General features: G+C 46.6%; 1 protein-coding gene across 2 annotated transcripts in view; it reads left to right on the forward strand.

Annotated features, from left to right (window-relative positions):
- Positions 1-10,904, forward strand: part of Ndrg3 (NDRG family member 3) — a 66,382-nt gene extending 55,478 nt beyond the window's left edge. The window contains exons 10-17 of one of the 2 annotated variants that reach the window (XM_050150685.1): positions 208-311; positions 1,484-1,549; positions 1,656-1,707; positions 4,236-4,283; positions 6,040-6,075; positions 6,249-6,300; positions 7,584-7,622; positions 9,404-10,904. In XM_050150685.1, the coding sequence (XP_050006642.1) occupies positions 208-311; positions 1,484-1,549; positions 1,656-1,707; positions 4,236-4,283; positions 6,040-6,075; positions 6,249-6,300; positions 7,584-7,622; positions 9,404-9,585 (579 nt within the window). In that variant the 3' untranslated portion in view covers positions 9,586-10,904. The remainder of the gene's footprint in view (positions 1-207; positions 312-1,483; positions 1,550-1,655; positions 1,708-4,235; positions 4,284-6,039; positions 6,076-6,248; positions 6,301-7,583; positions 7,623-9,403) is intronic. The other variant, XM_050150686.1, reaches the window with a different exon arrangement.
- Positions 10,905-17,662: the final 6,758 nt, after the last annotated feature.

The raw sequence follows: 17,662 nt of genomic DNA on the forward strand, positions 1-17,662 counted from the left end.
GGTGCCCTCATTTGACACAGAATATGGAACTGAACTATGATGAGACAAATAAAGATGTTAGCCATTCAGTGTATCTGTACATTAGTAAATCCTGAGCTCTGCCCCAAATCCCTGCGTGGAAAGGCTATTGCCACTGAGAATACTAACCAAATAGGATGGACTTGTTCTGCAGCCCAGTTTACTGGTGTTTTCTTTGACTTATTCTAGGAGGAGTTGCAGGCCAATTTGGACCTCATTCAAACCTACAGACTGCACATTGCTCAAGACATCAACCAAGAAAACCTCCAGCTCTTCCTGGGTTCCTATAATGGGTAGAGTTGTTTGTCATTCCTTCTATTAACTGTGTAGTCCAGCTCTAAAGTCTGTGACGTCTAAGGAAGCAGACGGGAGGAATAATCTACTGCCATTGTTGTCCTGCCGATGAGGTTTGACCATTCTAGGATGGAAAAGTATAGACAGTTTTAGAAAGATCTCTAAAGAAGGAAACTGTGAGCTCTAAAACAGTTGTAGTTTCTAGGTTGTCTTGAGGGGGAAAAAAGAGAAACCTAGCTTACATATATTTAAGAAAAGAGGACAGTGGTGGTGTATGCCTTTAATCCCAGCACTCCGGAGGCAGAGGCAGGTGGATCTCTGTGAGTTCGAGGCCAGCCTGGTCTACAAGAGCTAGTTCACAGGACAGGCACCAAAACCACAGAGAAACCCTGTCTTGAAAAACAAAACAAAAACAAAAAAAGAAAGAAAGAAAAGAAAAGAAAAAGAAAATAATGGTAGGGACCAGAAGGACGCCCTTACAAAAAAACAATGGAGAGAAGAATATTAGGCCTTGATTTTGATTCTGTTTGCTGATACCTTGTCATGAATCAGTCAGAGTAACACAAGGATGTAAGTCAACTCCTTTTTCCTTGAGTATTTCAAAATTTACTTTCATACCTTCGCTGTCAGAGGGTAGGCTGAGGAGAGAGCACTGGTTCTTACCCTAGTGATAGTTTTCCAGAGGGAAGATAGTGGAGAAGGCTGCATTTGTCAGCAGGAAGTCTGCAGTTACATAGCCTGTAAGGTGTGATGCCAAGCTTCGGATCTGGTCTGGAGAGCTTTCTACTTTTCATTGAAATAAAAAAGACTAAAAAGTTCTTTGCAAAGCTTTAATAAGTAAAATCCTCTTCTCATATAAAAGTATGTCATTCCCTCCTCCTAAGGGACTCATTCCTACAGACCAATTGGAAAATTCAAGTTAGACTTGAGGATTTCAGTAGGGCTCCTGTTAGTTTTAAAGTTCTCCCCCCTTTTTAGCATCCGTAAAATCCACTCCTGCTCTGTAGCTGTGGAAACAGCTGCTAAGGAGAATAGCTCAGGGCCCTTCCATCCTGAGGTGTGAAGAAAAGACAGTGTTCCTAGACTGTCATACTCTGGATTACATGTTCGGGAAACACATGAAGGGCCACGATCTCCTGCAAACAATACTGATTCTGCTTTGTTTGTCTAGACGCAGAGACCTGGAAATTGAAAGACCTATATTGGGCCAAAATGATAACAGGTTGAAAACATTAAAGTAAGTGCCCCAGTCTCCCTGCTGAATGGCTATGTATCTGCCTGTCATGACGAATCCATTGTCCATTTACTTGCTAACCATCTCCTCTTCTTCCGCGTGTTCCTAGGTGTTCTACTTTACTGGTGGTAGGGGACAATTCACCTGCTGTGGAGGCTGTGGTAAGTATGTCCTGACATGAGCAGCTGGGATTGAAGTGTAGTCAAGTGTGTGTGGCAGGAACACAGCTGACACAGTGTGTCATGGAAACATGGCCACACAAGGCCATGCTGTATCTAATTCCACCTACCGGGTTTTACTGTTACATATTTTTAAATCAGTTCCCATCGGATTGATCAGTGTGCTCTGTGTGCTGCTATCCACGCTGTGGCAATTACAGTTAGATTTTTGGCACTCACCCTTCCACTTAAGAGAAGTTAGCCACCACAAATCCAGCAAATGAGAAGGCTGTTGAGGGCCTATATCCCTCTCCCTTGTGTTGACTTAAATAGCATGTTCACTTATTTTTTTATTTTTATTTATTTATTTATTTTAAATTTATTTACTTATTTTGATTTTTGAGACAGGGTTTCTTTGTAGCTCTGGAGCCTGTCCTGGAACTAGCTCTTATAGACCAGGCTAGCCTCAAACTCACAGAGATCCGCCTGCTTCTGCCTCATGCATGCTGGGATTAAAGGTGTGCACCACCACCACCCGGTCACTTATTTTTTTAATAAATAAGGCCTTTTCATCTTATTTCCACACTCCTGTTTTCAAGAGGTGAGGCCTCATCTGAAACACAGAATAGATCCCCCTCTAACTGCATTTAGACCTGACGCCCTGGCCAGAACCCCATATGCCTCTGGTGGTAGGAACTTGAGAGACATCCCGGGACACCAGGAGAAACTCCGCAAGTGCCAGTTCAGGGTTCAGGACTGACACCTGGTTTTGCTCACTAATTCAGCATCCTTCTGAGAATCTTCTATTTGTTCAGGGCTGAGGAGTAACAGATCTATTTGGGGATTTGGAAAATACATAGACATGTCAGAGACTAATGACTGAGGCTGGGAATGTAGCTTAAGGCACAGCACTAATGCGCAAAGCCCTGGATTCAGTCTCCAGCCCTGCAGGAAAACACACATGCAGCCCTGGTTAGTTAAAAATGGAGACACAGAACATTGTATGAATTACAAAGTAGAGGATAACGGAAGACATGCTTTGTTAAATCCAGACATGGAAGTTGATTTCTTAGAAAATATAGCTTATCTACTATATTCTGAGCACTGTGACTAGCCATGAAATACCCATTTCAAAATTCTACCTGTGGAATCCTTGCATATTCTATAGAAAAATGGTGCATTTGTTTATCACAAGCTGCATTGTCATTCACATAGAACAAATTAAACCTCTGACTTGATCTTGGCTTTTAGATCATCTCCTGATTTCAGAGGAGTTTTGTATACCTGTCCATCAGCAATCCCAAGACCCAAAGTTCACCTGGATTGCTGGTTCTTGCCTAAGTAACTAGAACCACTGCCTCTTCAGTAAGCCACACGTGCCACTGTTCTCCTAAATCAGATCTTGTCACGTCAGAAACCATCTTGCCTTCCACAGTGAGCTCCAGTCTGCCCTGAATTTGCTGTGTGCATCTTCACTTTATACTCTCAGCTGTAATGACACGTGTGTACTGCACGACCCTCCTTTCTCTGCCTCTGGGAGTCTCCAGACACCGCCCTTTCTTCCTGTCTCTGAAATTCCTACTTGGCCTTCTTTCTGTTCATTCCACACAGCTGTCAAGTTTCTGAAGTTACTTCGCTTTCTTTTGTGGTATATATAGTCACCCCCACTGGATTCCAAGCTCTTATCACAGGTTTTATATGTATATTCTTAGAAGACATAAGGGAAAGCTGTTTGATCAAGTGAGCCATAAAATACTGTCCTACTAGAGCCATAGGTATAAAGTTCAGTGATGGGGCATGTGCTCAGATTATTTTTTTTTTGAGGTTTTTGCCTTCATGGGTAGAAGGGCACAAGATCCCAAACATGGAGGTGTACCAGGCTGTCATCCCTAATTTTGCTGACCTTGCAACAGAACAAACACAGAAGAATTCTTCACACTGGGGAGCCAGAGAGGCAGTGAGGCAGAAGAGTCAGTGGTTGGGGAATGGCAGCTCTCTACTCCAGACAGGAGGGACTGAACAGGGAGGTGGACACAGAGCACAGGCCCAGCTGATAGGCCAGGTGTGCTGGGACAGCATGGAGGAGATCCCAGCAGGACAGGGCCAAAGTCCCGTTTGCCTCTCAGAGAAGGAATGTTCCTTGCCCACATCATGGCCAGCAGTAAGAGGCTTTAGAGTCAGCATGTTGTTCATTAAAGACTAAAAGCATCAGAAAAGAAAATGGCAAAATTTTTAGATGAAATCTGAACCATCAGACAAAGTGTGTATCACACTTTGTATGACACCTAATCTCTTGGGCATGTAAGAAATTCTAATTTCAGGCTGGAGAGATGGCTCAGTGGTCAAGAGCACTGACTGCTCTTCCAGAGGACCCGGGTTCCATTCCCAGCACCCACATGGCAGCTCACAGCTGTCTGAAGATCCAGTTCCAGGGGATCTGACACCTTCATACCAGTGTACATAAAATAAAGTAAATAAACAATAAGAAAAAAAAAAGAAATTCTAATTTCTAAAGTTCTTTTCTTTTTCAGGTTGAATGCAATTCTCGCCTCGACCCTATAAATACCACTTTGCTAAAGGTAACGTGTCTTTTTTCACAGCCAACTACTTATAATAACTTAGGTACTCGTCAACTGTGTTTTTATTCTCTCTCTCTTTTTCTCTCTCTCAGAATAAGAAAAATAGATTAATTACATTTATGTATTTATTGGTGGTGGACAATACATGCCGAGGCACATAAGGACAATTTACAGAAGTCAGTTCTCTCCTTCCACCATGTGGGTCTCAAGGGTAGGACTCAGGTTGTCAGGCTTGGCTGCATTGGCTGCAAGCACTTTTATCCTCTGGGCCGACTCACCAGCCCAAAGAATGTATTTTCTAAATTCTCAAAAACAAATATGTAGTAATATCTTTTTTCCTATATCTTTTCCTAGTGTCTTTTTTCCTATATCTTTTTAGATCATAAGGTCAGAGGAGTTGTAGGTCTGAGCACGGTGTCACAGGCATTTAATCCCAGCACTCAGGAGATATAAGTACATCTCTTTCTTGCCTGGGCTTCATAGAGATACCCAGTCTGAAAAAAAAAATTTAAAAAAAGGAAGAAGAAAGAAAGATAGGATGGTGGCCTATGCCTATAATTCTGACTTATAGGAGGCTGAGGCAGGAGGTTTGCTATAAGTTTGAAGCCAGCCTGAGCTATGTAATGAGTTCCAGGATATCCTGAACTACAAAACAACCAAGAAAATAAAGGTTAGAATATATTTCTGTTTTCCTCCATTTTGTCATAAACATTTTCCCATTCCACTCAAAATTTAGTGAATGTACAACATAAGAAGAAATGAGGTGATGCTGGGAATGCTTTATATTTGTTTATATGTTGTGTTTTTAAGGAAACTTCCAAGAATGTCTTGGTGATGGTGGGTACATTTTTCTCTTGGGGCTTGTGCTTGTTAAAAGTTTCTAGATTATCAAGATTCACCCTTGCCGGGTAGTGACAGCACACACCCTTACTCCCAGCACTTGGGAGGCAGAGGCAGGCAAGTCTTTGAGGTCAAGGCCAGCCTGGTCTACAGAGTGAGTTCCAGGATAGCCAAGACTACATAGAGGAACCCTGTTATAGAATATTATTTTAAGGTGTGTTAAATTCGTTTGTGCTCTGGAACATTTGTTTAATGGGTCACTTTGTTTATGCTGCATTTGTTTAACTCTGCGAAGCTGTGACTCTTTGCCTGTCCAAAACACCTGATGGTCTAATAAAGCGCTGATTGGCCAACAGCAAGGCAGGATAGGTGGGACTGGCAGGCAGAGAGGATAAATAGAAGGAGAAATGAGGAGAAGGGCAAGAGAACAGGAGAAGGAGGAGCAAAGGAGAACAAGGAGAGGAGGACATCCGGGGCCTGTGCCCAAGTACTTAGAGGCAAGAAGTGGAGGAGTCAGCAGCATAGGAAGCCCTGCCCTGACCTCTTAGTAGGGAAAGGGGCCTTACAAAGTACGACACACTGAGATGTGCAGCACATTGTTTGAGGACTGTGAAATAAGTGTCTTTGGGTGCAGATGAGCCAGGATGAAAGTTTTAGCTGATAGCACTGTCAGCCTAACAAGAAATACCTGCAGAGGCCTGAAAGCCAGGCCTGAGATCCTGTGAATGAACAGCGCTGGACATCTCTCTCAAGGGTATGGCCAGCATCAAGACTGCATAGCGTGCCCTGAAGCGATACAAAGATGGATGCTGTTAAGCATCAAGTTCATTCCTGAACTCTTCGAAAGGGACATGGAATACTGAGAGCATTCCCCTTAGTGGAGGTCCTGCTGACTTAGGTGTTCTTCCTCTTCTAGATGGCAGACTGTGGAGGACTGCCCCAAGTAGTTCAGGTAAGAAAGTGCTCATAATAATTTCTCTCTCTCTCTCTCTCTCTCTCTCTCTCTCTCTCTCTCTCTCTCTCTCTCTCTCTCTTTCTCCCCCCCCCCCCCGCCTCGCTCCCCCAGCCCTTTGCTACCTCTCTACTTAATGCAAAAATTAATGCCGTCTTTGTTTGTTCCTCCAGCCTGGGAAGCTCACCGAGGCCTTCAAGTACTTTTTGCAAGGGATGGGCTACAGTGAGTAGTATGTTTTCTATTTAGCAGAAGTTTATGGGTAATAGGATACGTTTAACAGCTGGGAGACCACAATTCTCAGGACCACCCATTTGCTAGTTGGACTTTAAGTAGACGACAATGGAGTGTAAAGTGTTCATTCATCTGTACATGTGTCTAAGTGAGGCTGACAGCTAAGATACATCCTCAGACTGAAAGGTGATTTTTTTTTCCTGTCTTTCTGTTTGTTTTGTTTTGTTTTTTTGAGACAAGGTTTCTCTGTGTAGCCCTGGCTATCCTGGAACTTACTCTGTAGATCAGATGGGCCTCAAACTCAGAGATCCACCTGCCTCTGCCTCCTGAGTGCTGGGATTAAAGATGTGTGTCACCACACCTGGCTCTAAGAGGTAATTTTATAGCACACTGAGGCTCAAGAATGTTTAGCTGCCTCCTGTAGCAACCAGTAAGCAGCATAGCCATGATTGAAACCTTCAAAGTCTGACTCCAGGCCCACATCTTAACCACTGAAGCTTTGGCTGCCTTAGCTATAAACTGGAGCTTATGATTTATATCTGAACCCAGCAGATTTTGCCTGGCCCACAGAAACAAAGTAAAGGCTCCAGGAGAAAAGGACAGTGTCCTTACTGAAATCTGTTCTGCCACAGATGAGCTTCAGTTTTAGAGCACGTCCGTGTCATATGCTGCTGCACTGGGCTCTTACCTCTTAGACCCTGAGCTTTCTCATTTGTCACAGAAACTCACACTTGCTTCTCTCGGGGGGGGGGGGGAATAAACAAGTACCTTTAACCCCAGAACAGAGCTCTTTACCCAGCAGGCAGATTTTCCATCTTTGGTGTCCGTTGGTAAGCTGCCCAGGAAGGTGGTCCCTAGGTTAGACCTGTAGCTGCCAGAAAGACCATGTGTGTCTTGTCTAAAGTGGCTATGTCGTCCCCGTCTGTGAGCTGCTACCACCCGAGCCCACACACACAGACCTCTGGCTCACCAGGAGGAGAAGTCCTCTCCTAGCCTAGTCTCATCCTCTCCCCCAGAAGATATCTGATCATGCAGCTAGCTTCTAAAACAGGGTACCAAGGCTGCCTATAGAATGAGGGTGGAACAGCTTCTTTTGTCTGTTTCGAGAAGTGGCATTAAAAGTGGTGCTTAAGCATCGGTGCCCTTCTCTGGGACCTTGAAAGAAACTTCCATACCTGCTCAGTATCCTGTCAGCATCTTCTAGGCAGCCAAGGTTGTCACATAGCTCTTATGGGTCACTAACCTGCCTTTTCCTGTGTCCATCCTGCTTCCAGTCCCGTATGTGCAGCTCAGTCACCTCAGCAGCGAGTCAGGTACCTTCCTGTGCTGGCCCTGCCCACCTCCCAACCATGCTCTTTCTGCTGCATTGGCTGCCTGCAGCATGTCCGCGGTTCCCTGTGCAGTGAGAGCCCGATAGAACAGGGCTTAGTGTGCTCTGAGAGTTTACCCTACAGATCAGGCCTGGTTCTATAAGAAAAAAAGGAGTCCATTGAAATGCCCAGGCCTCCTCTCATCCTCAGTCAGGGTGACAATGGCAGCCAAAGCTCAATGGGGGAGGGGTCCCCTCTTCCACTACCACCACACATTTACTAATCCTTGAAGTGAGCCCTAAACAGGAATCAGAAAGGTCATGCAGTCTTGACTCTAGGTGAGAGGTTAGCATCTGTGTCCAGATACCACCACAGTGATGATGAAATGATAGCTGGGACAGTGACTGATGATCCAGAATTAAGGCAGATAGTTCCGTCAGGTGAGGCCTTGTCCAGGCCATGATGAAGCTAAAAGGATCTTAAAGTCAGAGTAGTAACAGTAACAAAATAGAAGTCTAAATTAAACAACCCGAGTCAGTCCCATGTCAACCCCTTGTCCCCAATAGCCTGTACCACATGCCTGGATAGCAATCAGCTCCAGAACACCTTCCCTCCCCTCCACCCATCCATGTCTCCTCCCCAGAGGGCAACAGTACCTGTGGACACGGATGGTAGTCTTGTTGTATCGGGCTTGCACTGTGTTTGTGAAATGCCTTCCTACTTGTGTGGTTTGTCATTCTTTCTTTTGGTTTAGTCTTGCATGCACTGCAGGTTTTGGTGACCAGTGTGTGTTCCCAAAGCCACCTTCCTAATCACTGTATGAATGGTATGGTCACAGCTAAGAGGCTTTACTCTGCCTTTAGGGTTTCCCATCAGACTCTGAAGTCAAATCTGGGGAGAATCCAGATGCAGGAGATCACAGCAGCCTTGCATACAGTCACTCACCTAGAGCAAAGGGTGCAGAGGGGGCACCTCTTATGCCGTGCTGGCATCATCTTAGGTGGGCTGGGAAAGGTGAAGTCTTAGGTGAAGCTTGTAGAGCACTTGAGCTTCTCCGAGCTCCTCCTCCTGATCTCCTGGTTCTTTGTTACAGTACCATCTGCCAGCATGACCCGGCTCACCCGATCACGAACATACTCAGCCCCCAGTAACATCAGATCTGAAAAAATTTATTTCAACCAACCTGTGGCCAGCAATCAGTCAGATGGAGTTCAAGAAGCCTGTGAGGCCCCTAATCTCCCGAACACACACCACACCATGAAGGTGCCCCGCTAAGCAGATAGGTCCTCTCTGGACCATGTAAGCCCCCCCTTCAGAGGGCCACTCCATAATAGAACATTTCTGTTCTGCATCAGCTGGCCTCATGCATGCCCACGGCATCTCTCTCTCTTTCTAGTAGCTTGGATTTGCCAGTCTCTCCACACACCCCTTTCCACCTGTGCTAAGAACCACACCCATGCCCTTGCTATAACATTTCAATGTCATTTATCGAGTTAGTGTGTGCATGGGTGGAGGTGAAGGAACAACCTTCATGAATTGGTTATCTTCTTCACCCCTGGGATTGAACTCAGGTGATCAGGTTTGGTGACTTTACCCAGTGAGCCATCTCACAAGCCCCAGATTCCAACATCTTTTTTTTANGCAAAGGGTGCAGAGGGGGCACCTCTTATGCCGTGCTGGCATCATCTTAGGTGGGCTGGGAAAGGTGAAGTCTTAGGTGAAGCTTGTAGAGCACTTGAGCTTCTCCAAGCTCCTCCTCCTGATCTCCTGGTTCTTTGTTACAGTACCATCTGCCAGCATGACCCGGCTCGCCCGATCACGAACCCACTCCACCTCAAGTAGCATTGGCTCTGGAGAAAGTCCCTTTAGCAGGTCTGTGACCAGCAATCAGTCAGATGGAACTCAAGAATCCTGTGAGTCCCCTGATATCCTGGACAGACACCAGACCATGGAGGTGTCTTGCTAAGCAGATGCTCCTCCCTGGACCACGCAAGTCCCTCCTCCTTGAAATGACCACTCCATAATAGAACATTTCATCCTGTCAGCTGGCCTCCACTTTCACTCATGCATGGCCACAGAACCTTCCTCTAATAGCCTGGATTTACCATTCTCTCTACACACCCCTTTTTGTATATACCAAGAACCACACCCCATGCCATTACTGTAACATTCCAACATCTTGATCAGATCTGATCTCCATATCTTCTCTTGCCAGCCTTTCCCTGTGCTCCCTCAAATATGTATCTGAAGAGATTCTTTGATTCTCAACTCCATGTGTGTGCGAGCACGCGTGTCTGTGTCTGTGTGTGCATAGTTCTGTGATTTTAGACATGCTTTCTTGTAGTGCTTCTGCAAAGGGACTTTTTTGCACTCAGTGGCGTTTTAAAGGGAAATATGCAGAGCAGATATCTGTATGGCTTGAGCCACAAGGTTGGATTTTGGTTCCACTTGGACAACATTTGCAGTGATTTTAGGAGAGAGTGGGTGTGAGGGATGTGGGGATGTAGTTACTGTGTGGACCATTGACTGGCTGTGACCAGTAGGGGGTCACCTTTTACACAGATAGGCAAGGTAGCAGTCACCTGCCCTGTCCAAGTGGATTCATACATGTCATTGTGTAAGTCAGAGGGCACGATCTGAAACCTATCAGTGGTATCTCCACACTGTGGCATTTTCTCCAAGGAATTGTCCTAAGCTCTAGATTATCCAAGGAAGATGGAAAACAAACACCAGGCTCCACTCTGCAGACTAAAATGCTGTCCCTGTAGCATCTGATACCACTTCCCAGACACCCACACATCTGTAGGAAGTGCCTCCCAGGTTGGATGGACAGTATGATTTAAATATACCACCGATGGTGAGGGTCTTAGTGGGGAAAGGAGGGATCATTAACACACCACCATGATAAGTAAATGTAGCCTAGATTCCAGCAAACATTAATGGAAACCAAGTCACATTGAAGTGGAACCCATTTCTGGGAAAGTCTTAAGCGTGCAATGTCCCTTTTTAGGAGGGAAGGGGACAATCTCAGGGCAGCCCTGTCCAGGTTGTCGGTGAGGGGTCATACCAGCCAGGAAGACCCTCTGGGAAGAAGCTGCCACACAGTAAGGACTCCTTTCTTGGAAGTATCCAGATGTGAGCCCAGCCAGGGTCATATGGTTCCAAACCCAAGGAAGAGGTTTTTCACACACTCCTTGCTTTATGCTAAGATAAGGAAGATATCACTCTACCCGAGTGTGACTTTTTACAGATTAAATAAAGCTGTATATGTCTCATTGTTCCCTGGCTGCTGGTGTCATTTCTCTAAGTGACTCTCTGAAGTCTTGGGCTGGGAATGAATCTCTTCTACAGGTTCCGAACTCTGCATTTTCTGATCTGTCATCATACCATGCTGAATTCCCCATCTACCTGATGTGCCCTGGTCTCCTCAAAACTCCCAAGAAGCCTGACAGTGCTATTCTTGATGAGAGAGAACTAGAGTCTAAGAAAGTTAGTTCATGTTCCATCGTCTCTGTGGAGTTCCTGGTCCTAACTATCATGTGATAATTTACAAACACTTCCCTGGGTTCTTCTTAAGACAGCAGGCTCTGTTTCTCCAGAAGCTGCTCTACGAATAGTTTTAGGAGCCCACCATCTTATAAAGAATGGAATAGTCCCTCTGGGACTGGAAGAAGACTTTGCTCAAATCAGGAATGAAGGATTCAGGAGTAGAGCTGGTGACTATAACATGTTTCTGGTCCCGTAGAAACAGTCTGCTCTCACCATCTGATTGCCTAAAGAAGACTTGAATTCTTCAATCAAACATGCCCTCATATACATGCTGGTCTCTTTTGAACTACCCCCTTGACTTCCCACTACTACCCACAGGGCCATATGGACTATTGGCTCTGGACAACAGTCTTCTAACATGACAGAAGAGAACTCTGGTCATCCTCCCTTTGGAGTGTCTTTACACTGTCAGTTCCTGCATCTACGGTTGTTCTCACAGAGTGAGAGTCTCAGTTTGAAAAGGAGTGGAGCTAGGAACAGTTATGAGTGGGCCGTTGGGGTCAGTTCCAAGCTCTAGAACAAAGGAAAAAAGCTCACCAAAGTTCCAAGAGAAGGTGACCATTCTAGCTCTGCACTGTCTATCCTGCTGCCTGAACAACAGGCAGCTCATCCTCTAGATGAGGTCACTATATCCTGCAGACATGGCCATTGCAATGAAAATGGGATTAGAGAGACACAAAGCAGCCTGGGCACTGGGCAGTTTCCGTTGCCTTTCGCCAACACTGCCCACCCACTCGCCAGGACACCGCAGACAGTGCCTAAGCTCCTAGTATGCTTCTCAGACAGGTGCCAAATGATCTGATCTCTTCTGCAAATGTGGCCAACACCTGCTTACCCTCGGCCTCATTGCCAGTGCCTGGGCCTCGTCTTCCCCACTAGTTACCCGTGCCTTATCCAAACTAGGTAGAGAAAGTTGCAGAGTCCTGGAGATGTGTCCAGCAAAAAACAGGGCACTTATGACCCCAGGGTCCTAAAGGTTGTGGCCCTGCTGAGCCAGAGTCAGGAAGTTAATCACCTCCAATCCTCCCTTCAGCCCACTGGAGTCAGTATTATGATCCTTCATCACAGGAGACCCTACGAGCTGCATGCTTTGCCTGAGGTCACACAGCTGGTCTGAGTTAGTCACCCATGCTACCCATCGCAGAGATGTAAAGCCAAGCACTAAACTTGAACCTCATACTCATGGGCAGCTGAAATGGAAGAATTGCCCTGGTAGTGAGTGAATCCCAGCCCTCAGGAGGCAGTAGAATCACCCCTCTCACCAAGGCCGCCCAGTCCCCGGAGTCTGAGAGGAAGGGGCCATCCAGAGCCAGCAGTGGGGCCCCAGCCTGCTTGGTGCTCCTGAGCTCTGTTGTGGACTCTGAGCTCCTGCACAGAGAGGCAGCAGAGATCACTGTTTCTCCAGCTGATGAAACAGGGCTGCAGGACAGGTGGGCAGCCAGCCTCGATGAGATTCGTCCATTCCAAGGTAGGAGCATGAGGATTAGAATTATTAAGCAAATGGAACAGAGATATGAGAGAAATAAAAGACAGAAACACAGAACAACACCAGGAGGGAAATTCAGTGAATACTGAAACTGCCAGTGTTTATTTTCCACGTGCTTATATACCCCACTCCAGGGGAGGGGGAGGCAACAGACTGCATTAACATGATAAAAGGAATAAACAGAGCATCCTCAATCAAGCACTTTGTTTTTTAGACAGGACGGGTAGTGCCAACATCCATAGACCAAGTATCCTGCAGGCAGCCACTCCCTGGAAGCCACCTCCTGCCAGTCTTCTTGAAGGAGCAGGGATAGACTTGAATTCTCCGACCTTTAGTCAAAGTGGAAGAGATCCATCTTTATACTCAAAATACTAACTAACCACACACTAGGTCGGGATCTCTTATTTGTTGCCACACCTGTTGTCGACAACGTTGAAAGAGCAAAAATAAGCTCAAACTCTTGACCTTTAGTTAGGATGGAAGACTCACATCTGTGGGCCCTGGCCATGGACAGAGGAGCAGTCCTCCCTGCAAGACCAGGTCCACTCAGTGGGGACTATTCCCGGACATGGATGTCATCCCATGATGCTGATGGACAACACCCTCATCCAGGCAGCGTGTGGCTCTAGGGTAAGGAAGGTCCCTATCTATTCTGTGAGATGCTCCTTACAACTGTGAAGCCTTGGCAGTGCCTGGCACAGAACACAAACTCAGTGAATAGAACCAAACAGATGAAATTTTACCTTGTCATCCGAAAAGGATTAGCGAACCAGCCCCCTTCACTGAAACACTTAATAGAAATTATTGGAAAATCAACATTTCTCTAGAAACCAAGGATGTGCTTACACTCTGCTCACTTTGGTTCATTCTGTTGATGTGTATTGAGAGCCTTCAGTGGGCCTCACAATGCTGAGGACAGGACATGGAACTGTAGGGTAATGGCCGATTGAACAAATATTCCAACTGAGCCTGCTGGCAGTCACAGGGCTGTGAAGCAATGGGACCAGTTGACCCCAAGAGTTTGGGAGGACAACCTAGGGAACACAGTCCTATAGCTCATAGTCTCATAAAAAAAAAAAAAAAAAAAAAAAAGCTTCTTAGGAACACAACAGAATAAGTGAAAAAGGAAGAGCTGGAAGAATTTGTAACAGGCTCTTCAAAACCAGGAAGGAAGTATGGCCCCAGGGCTGGTTTTCCAGGGCATTATCTTCCATACCCAAATGTTGGGTGTGGTTACCCCACTTCTCAGATGAGGAAAGGGGCACCAAGAGTGGAAGTGACAGTCAGTACCTAAGAGCCTTGCGAGTCACCACTGTGTCACATGGACTGACAGACTCCCAGCTGTTTTCACCAATAACTGTGCAGTGCCACCTCTGCTGTGGCTCCCATCCCAAGGCCTCTTGGCTCCTCCTTAGCTCCTCTCTAACCCTAGCCATGGTCCCTGATATGCCTGGAGAGAGCTCAGTGTCTTGACACTATCCCTGCCACAAACTAGCAGAATTTGACCCCAGGCCTAAAGAATGGTTCTCAGGCCACAGGAGTTCACAGGAGACTCAGCAAAGGCTAAAGATTCCCAGAAAGCTTCCTGAGAAAGGATATAATCCAGACAGACCCAAAGGGAATGGAAAATGCAGTCTAGCCCATAGGAAGGAACACAAAAACAGTCCCCAAAGCTCCTACCCAGAGGTAGAAGAGACCATTGATGTTCTTAGAATGGAGCAAGGCCACAACCTCGGAAAGACTGATGCAAAGCAAACCGCCTGTAGCTTACCTGCAGTCTCTTCATATGAAGAAAGAGCTGGGGCTTGAACCTGACAAGAGGGGTCACTCCCAGTGTGGGTCCTAGCTAGGATCATGGGCTGTGTCTCCACAGCAGCACCCTTCTCAGGTTTTGGCTGTGTGCTTCTGAGAGTGTGCTGAGGAATGATGGGAAGAATGCCCAGCAGAGGGAAATTATCTAGCCCAAGCTCCAGTTCCTCTGGTTCAGACCAGAGACCTATGTCTACAGAACAGGTAAGTCATATCTGTGGGATCTCCACGCCTTTCCCAAGCTTCATGAGTCTTTATAAACCTACATCTCACCACCTCTGATCTGTTTCTGCATGGATCTTGTGTAGCCCAGGGTAGCCTTGAACTCACAGAGATCCATCTGCCTCTGTCTCCTGAGTCCTGGGATTAAAGGTGTGTGCCTGGCCTCTAGTGATTTAGCTTTGCACTCTGATCTTCAGGCAAGCTTTATTTATTAAAATACAAATAAAATACCACCACAGTGATTGATGACTTTTTGTGTTGTCCTCCCAGGCTGGGAAGCTCACCGAGGCCTTCAGGTACTTTTTGCAGGGGATGGGCTACAGTGAGTAGTATATGCTCTCTTAAATAGAGATGGGTGATGGAGTGAGTTTGACATCTGAGAGTTCACGGTTCTCAGAATATAACCAACCCATCAACTAATCAGCCTTAAGTGGAAACCAGTGAGTGCGGGGCTTTCGTCTGTGCCCGTGTATGAGATGGGCAGCCGCTCATCAGCATTTACCTGAGTCAGGAGGTCGTTGGGCATGGACAGCAATCTCACTGTTCCGGACTTACACTGTAGAACACGTCCTACTTGTTTGTTCTTTTGTTCTTTGGTTTAGTCTTGCATGCACTACAGGTTTTGGTGACCAGTGTGTGTTCCCAAAGCCACCTTCCTAATCACTGTATGAATGGTGTGGTAACAGCTAAGAGGCTTTACTCTGCCTTTAGGGTTTCCCATCAGACTCTGAAGTCAAATCTGGGGAGAATCCAGATACAGGAGATCACAGCAGCCTTGCATACAGTCACTCACCTAGAGCAAAGGGTGCAGAGGGGGCACCTCTTATGCCGTGCTGGCATCATCTTAGGTGGGCTGGGAAAGGTGAAGTCTTAGGTGAAGCTTGTAGAGCACTTGAGCTTCTCCGAGCTCCTCCTCCTGATCTCCTGGTTCTTTGTTACAGTACCATCTGCCAGCATGACCCGGCTCACCCGATCACGAACATACTCAGCCCCCAGTAACATCAGATCTGAAAAAATTTATTTCAACCAACCTGTGGCCAGCAATCAGTCAGATGGAGTTCAAGAAGCCTGTGAGGCCCCTAATCTCCCGAACACACACCACACCATGAAGGTGCCCCGCTAAGCAGATAGGTCCTCTCTGGACCATGTAAGCCCCCCCTTCAGAGGGCCACTCCATAATAGAACATTTCTGTTCTGCATCAGCTGGCCTCATGCATGCCCACGGCATCTCTCTCTCTTTCTAGTAGCTTGGATTTGCCAGTCTCTCCACACACCCCTTTCCACCTGTGCTAAGAACCACACCCATGCCCTTGCTATAACATTTCAATGTCATTTATCGAGTTAGTGTGTGCATGGGTGGAGGTGAAGGAACAACCTTCATGAATTGGTTATCTTCTTCACCCCTGGGATTGAACTCAGGTGATCAGGTTTGGTGACTTTACCCAGTGAGCCATCTCACAAGCCCCAGATTCCAACATCTTTTTTTTAATGTTTATTTATTTATTATGTATACAATATTCTGTGTGTGTGTGTGTGTGTGTGTGTGTGTGTGTGTCTGCAGGCCAGAAGAGGGCACCAGACCTCATTACAGATGGTTGTGAGCCATCATGTGGTTGCTGGGAATTGAACTCAGGACCTTTGGAAGAGCAGGGAATGTTTTTAATCACTGAGCCATCTCTCCAGCCCCCCAGATTCCAACATCTTGATCCGATCTGATCTCCATATCTTCTCTTGCCAGCCTTTCCCTGTGCTCCCTCAAATATGTATCTGAAGAGATTCTTTGATTCTCAACTCCATGTGTGTGCGAGCACACGTGTCTGTGTCTGTGTGTGCATAGTTCTGTGATTTTAGACATGCTTTCTTGTAGTGCTTCTGCAAAGGGACTTTTTTTGCACTCAGTGGCGTTTTAAAGAGAAATATGCAGAGCAGATATCTGGATGACTTGGGCCACAAGGTTGGATTTTGGTTTCACTTAGACAACATTTGCAGTGATTTTAGGAGAGAGCGGGTATGAGGGATGTGGGAATGTAGTTACTGTGTGGACCATTGACTGGCTGGGACAAGTAGAAGGGTCTGTAGAGATTCCACAGAGTCATGGCATCTGGCTTGAATTCCAGGGTTATAGCACCTAGACTTTGAACTATCTGTTGTTTAAAGTCAGTGATTCCTGTCTATTTCCTCTTCCCAGGATAATCCATGTGTCCCTCTTTGGGTTCTCTTTGTTCCCTAGCTCCTCTTGGGCTGTGGATTGTAAGTTAGGGATTGGGGGGCAGAAGGGAGAGAATGGGAGATGAGAACATGAGGAAATGGATGGTCAAGTAGGGAGAAGGGATGGAGAGGGAGAGCAATGAAAGAGATATCTTGATAGAGGGAGCCATTATGGGGTTAGAGAGAAGCCTGGTGCTGGGGAAATTCCCAGGAGTCCACAAGGATGACCCCAGCTAAGACTCCTAGGAATAGTGGAGAGAGTGCCTGAACTGGCCTTCTAACTAACCTATATGCTATCATAGAAGCTGATGGGAGCAGAGGCAGAGATCCACAGCCAAGCACTGGGCTGAGCTCCGGGGTGTCCAGTCGAGGAGAAGGACGAGGATTATATGAGCAGGAGCTTCAAGATCATAGTGGGGAAACCCACAGAGACAGCTGACCCGAGCTAGTGGGAGCTCAAGGACAGCTGGGAAGCCTGCATGGGACCGACCAAACTAGGCCCTCTGCATGTGGGTGACAATTATGTGGTCTGTTTGTGGGGCCCCTGACACTGGGACCAGGATCTATCCCTGGTGTATGAGCTGACTTTTTGGAGCCTATTCCCTATGGTGGGATGCCTTGCTCAGCCTTGATGCAAGGGGAATGGGCTTGGTTCTGCCTCAACCCTATGTGCCAGGCTTTGTTGACTCCCATGGGAGGCCTTACCCTTTCTTAGAATTGAATGGGGAGTGGATGGGAGGGGAGGGGGAGGAGGGGAGGGAAAGGGAAC

The sequence above is a fragment of the Alexandromys fortis genome, unplaced genomic scaffold, assembly GCF_014885135.2.
Source record: "Alexandromys fortis isolate MF-2015 unplaced genomic scaffold, M_Fortis_MF-2015_v1.1 scaffold_27, whole genome shotgun sequence".
Lineage (NCBI taxonomy): Eukaryota > Metazoa > Chordata > Mammalia > Rodentia > Cricetidae > Alexandromys > Alexandromys fortis.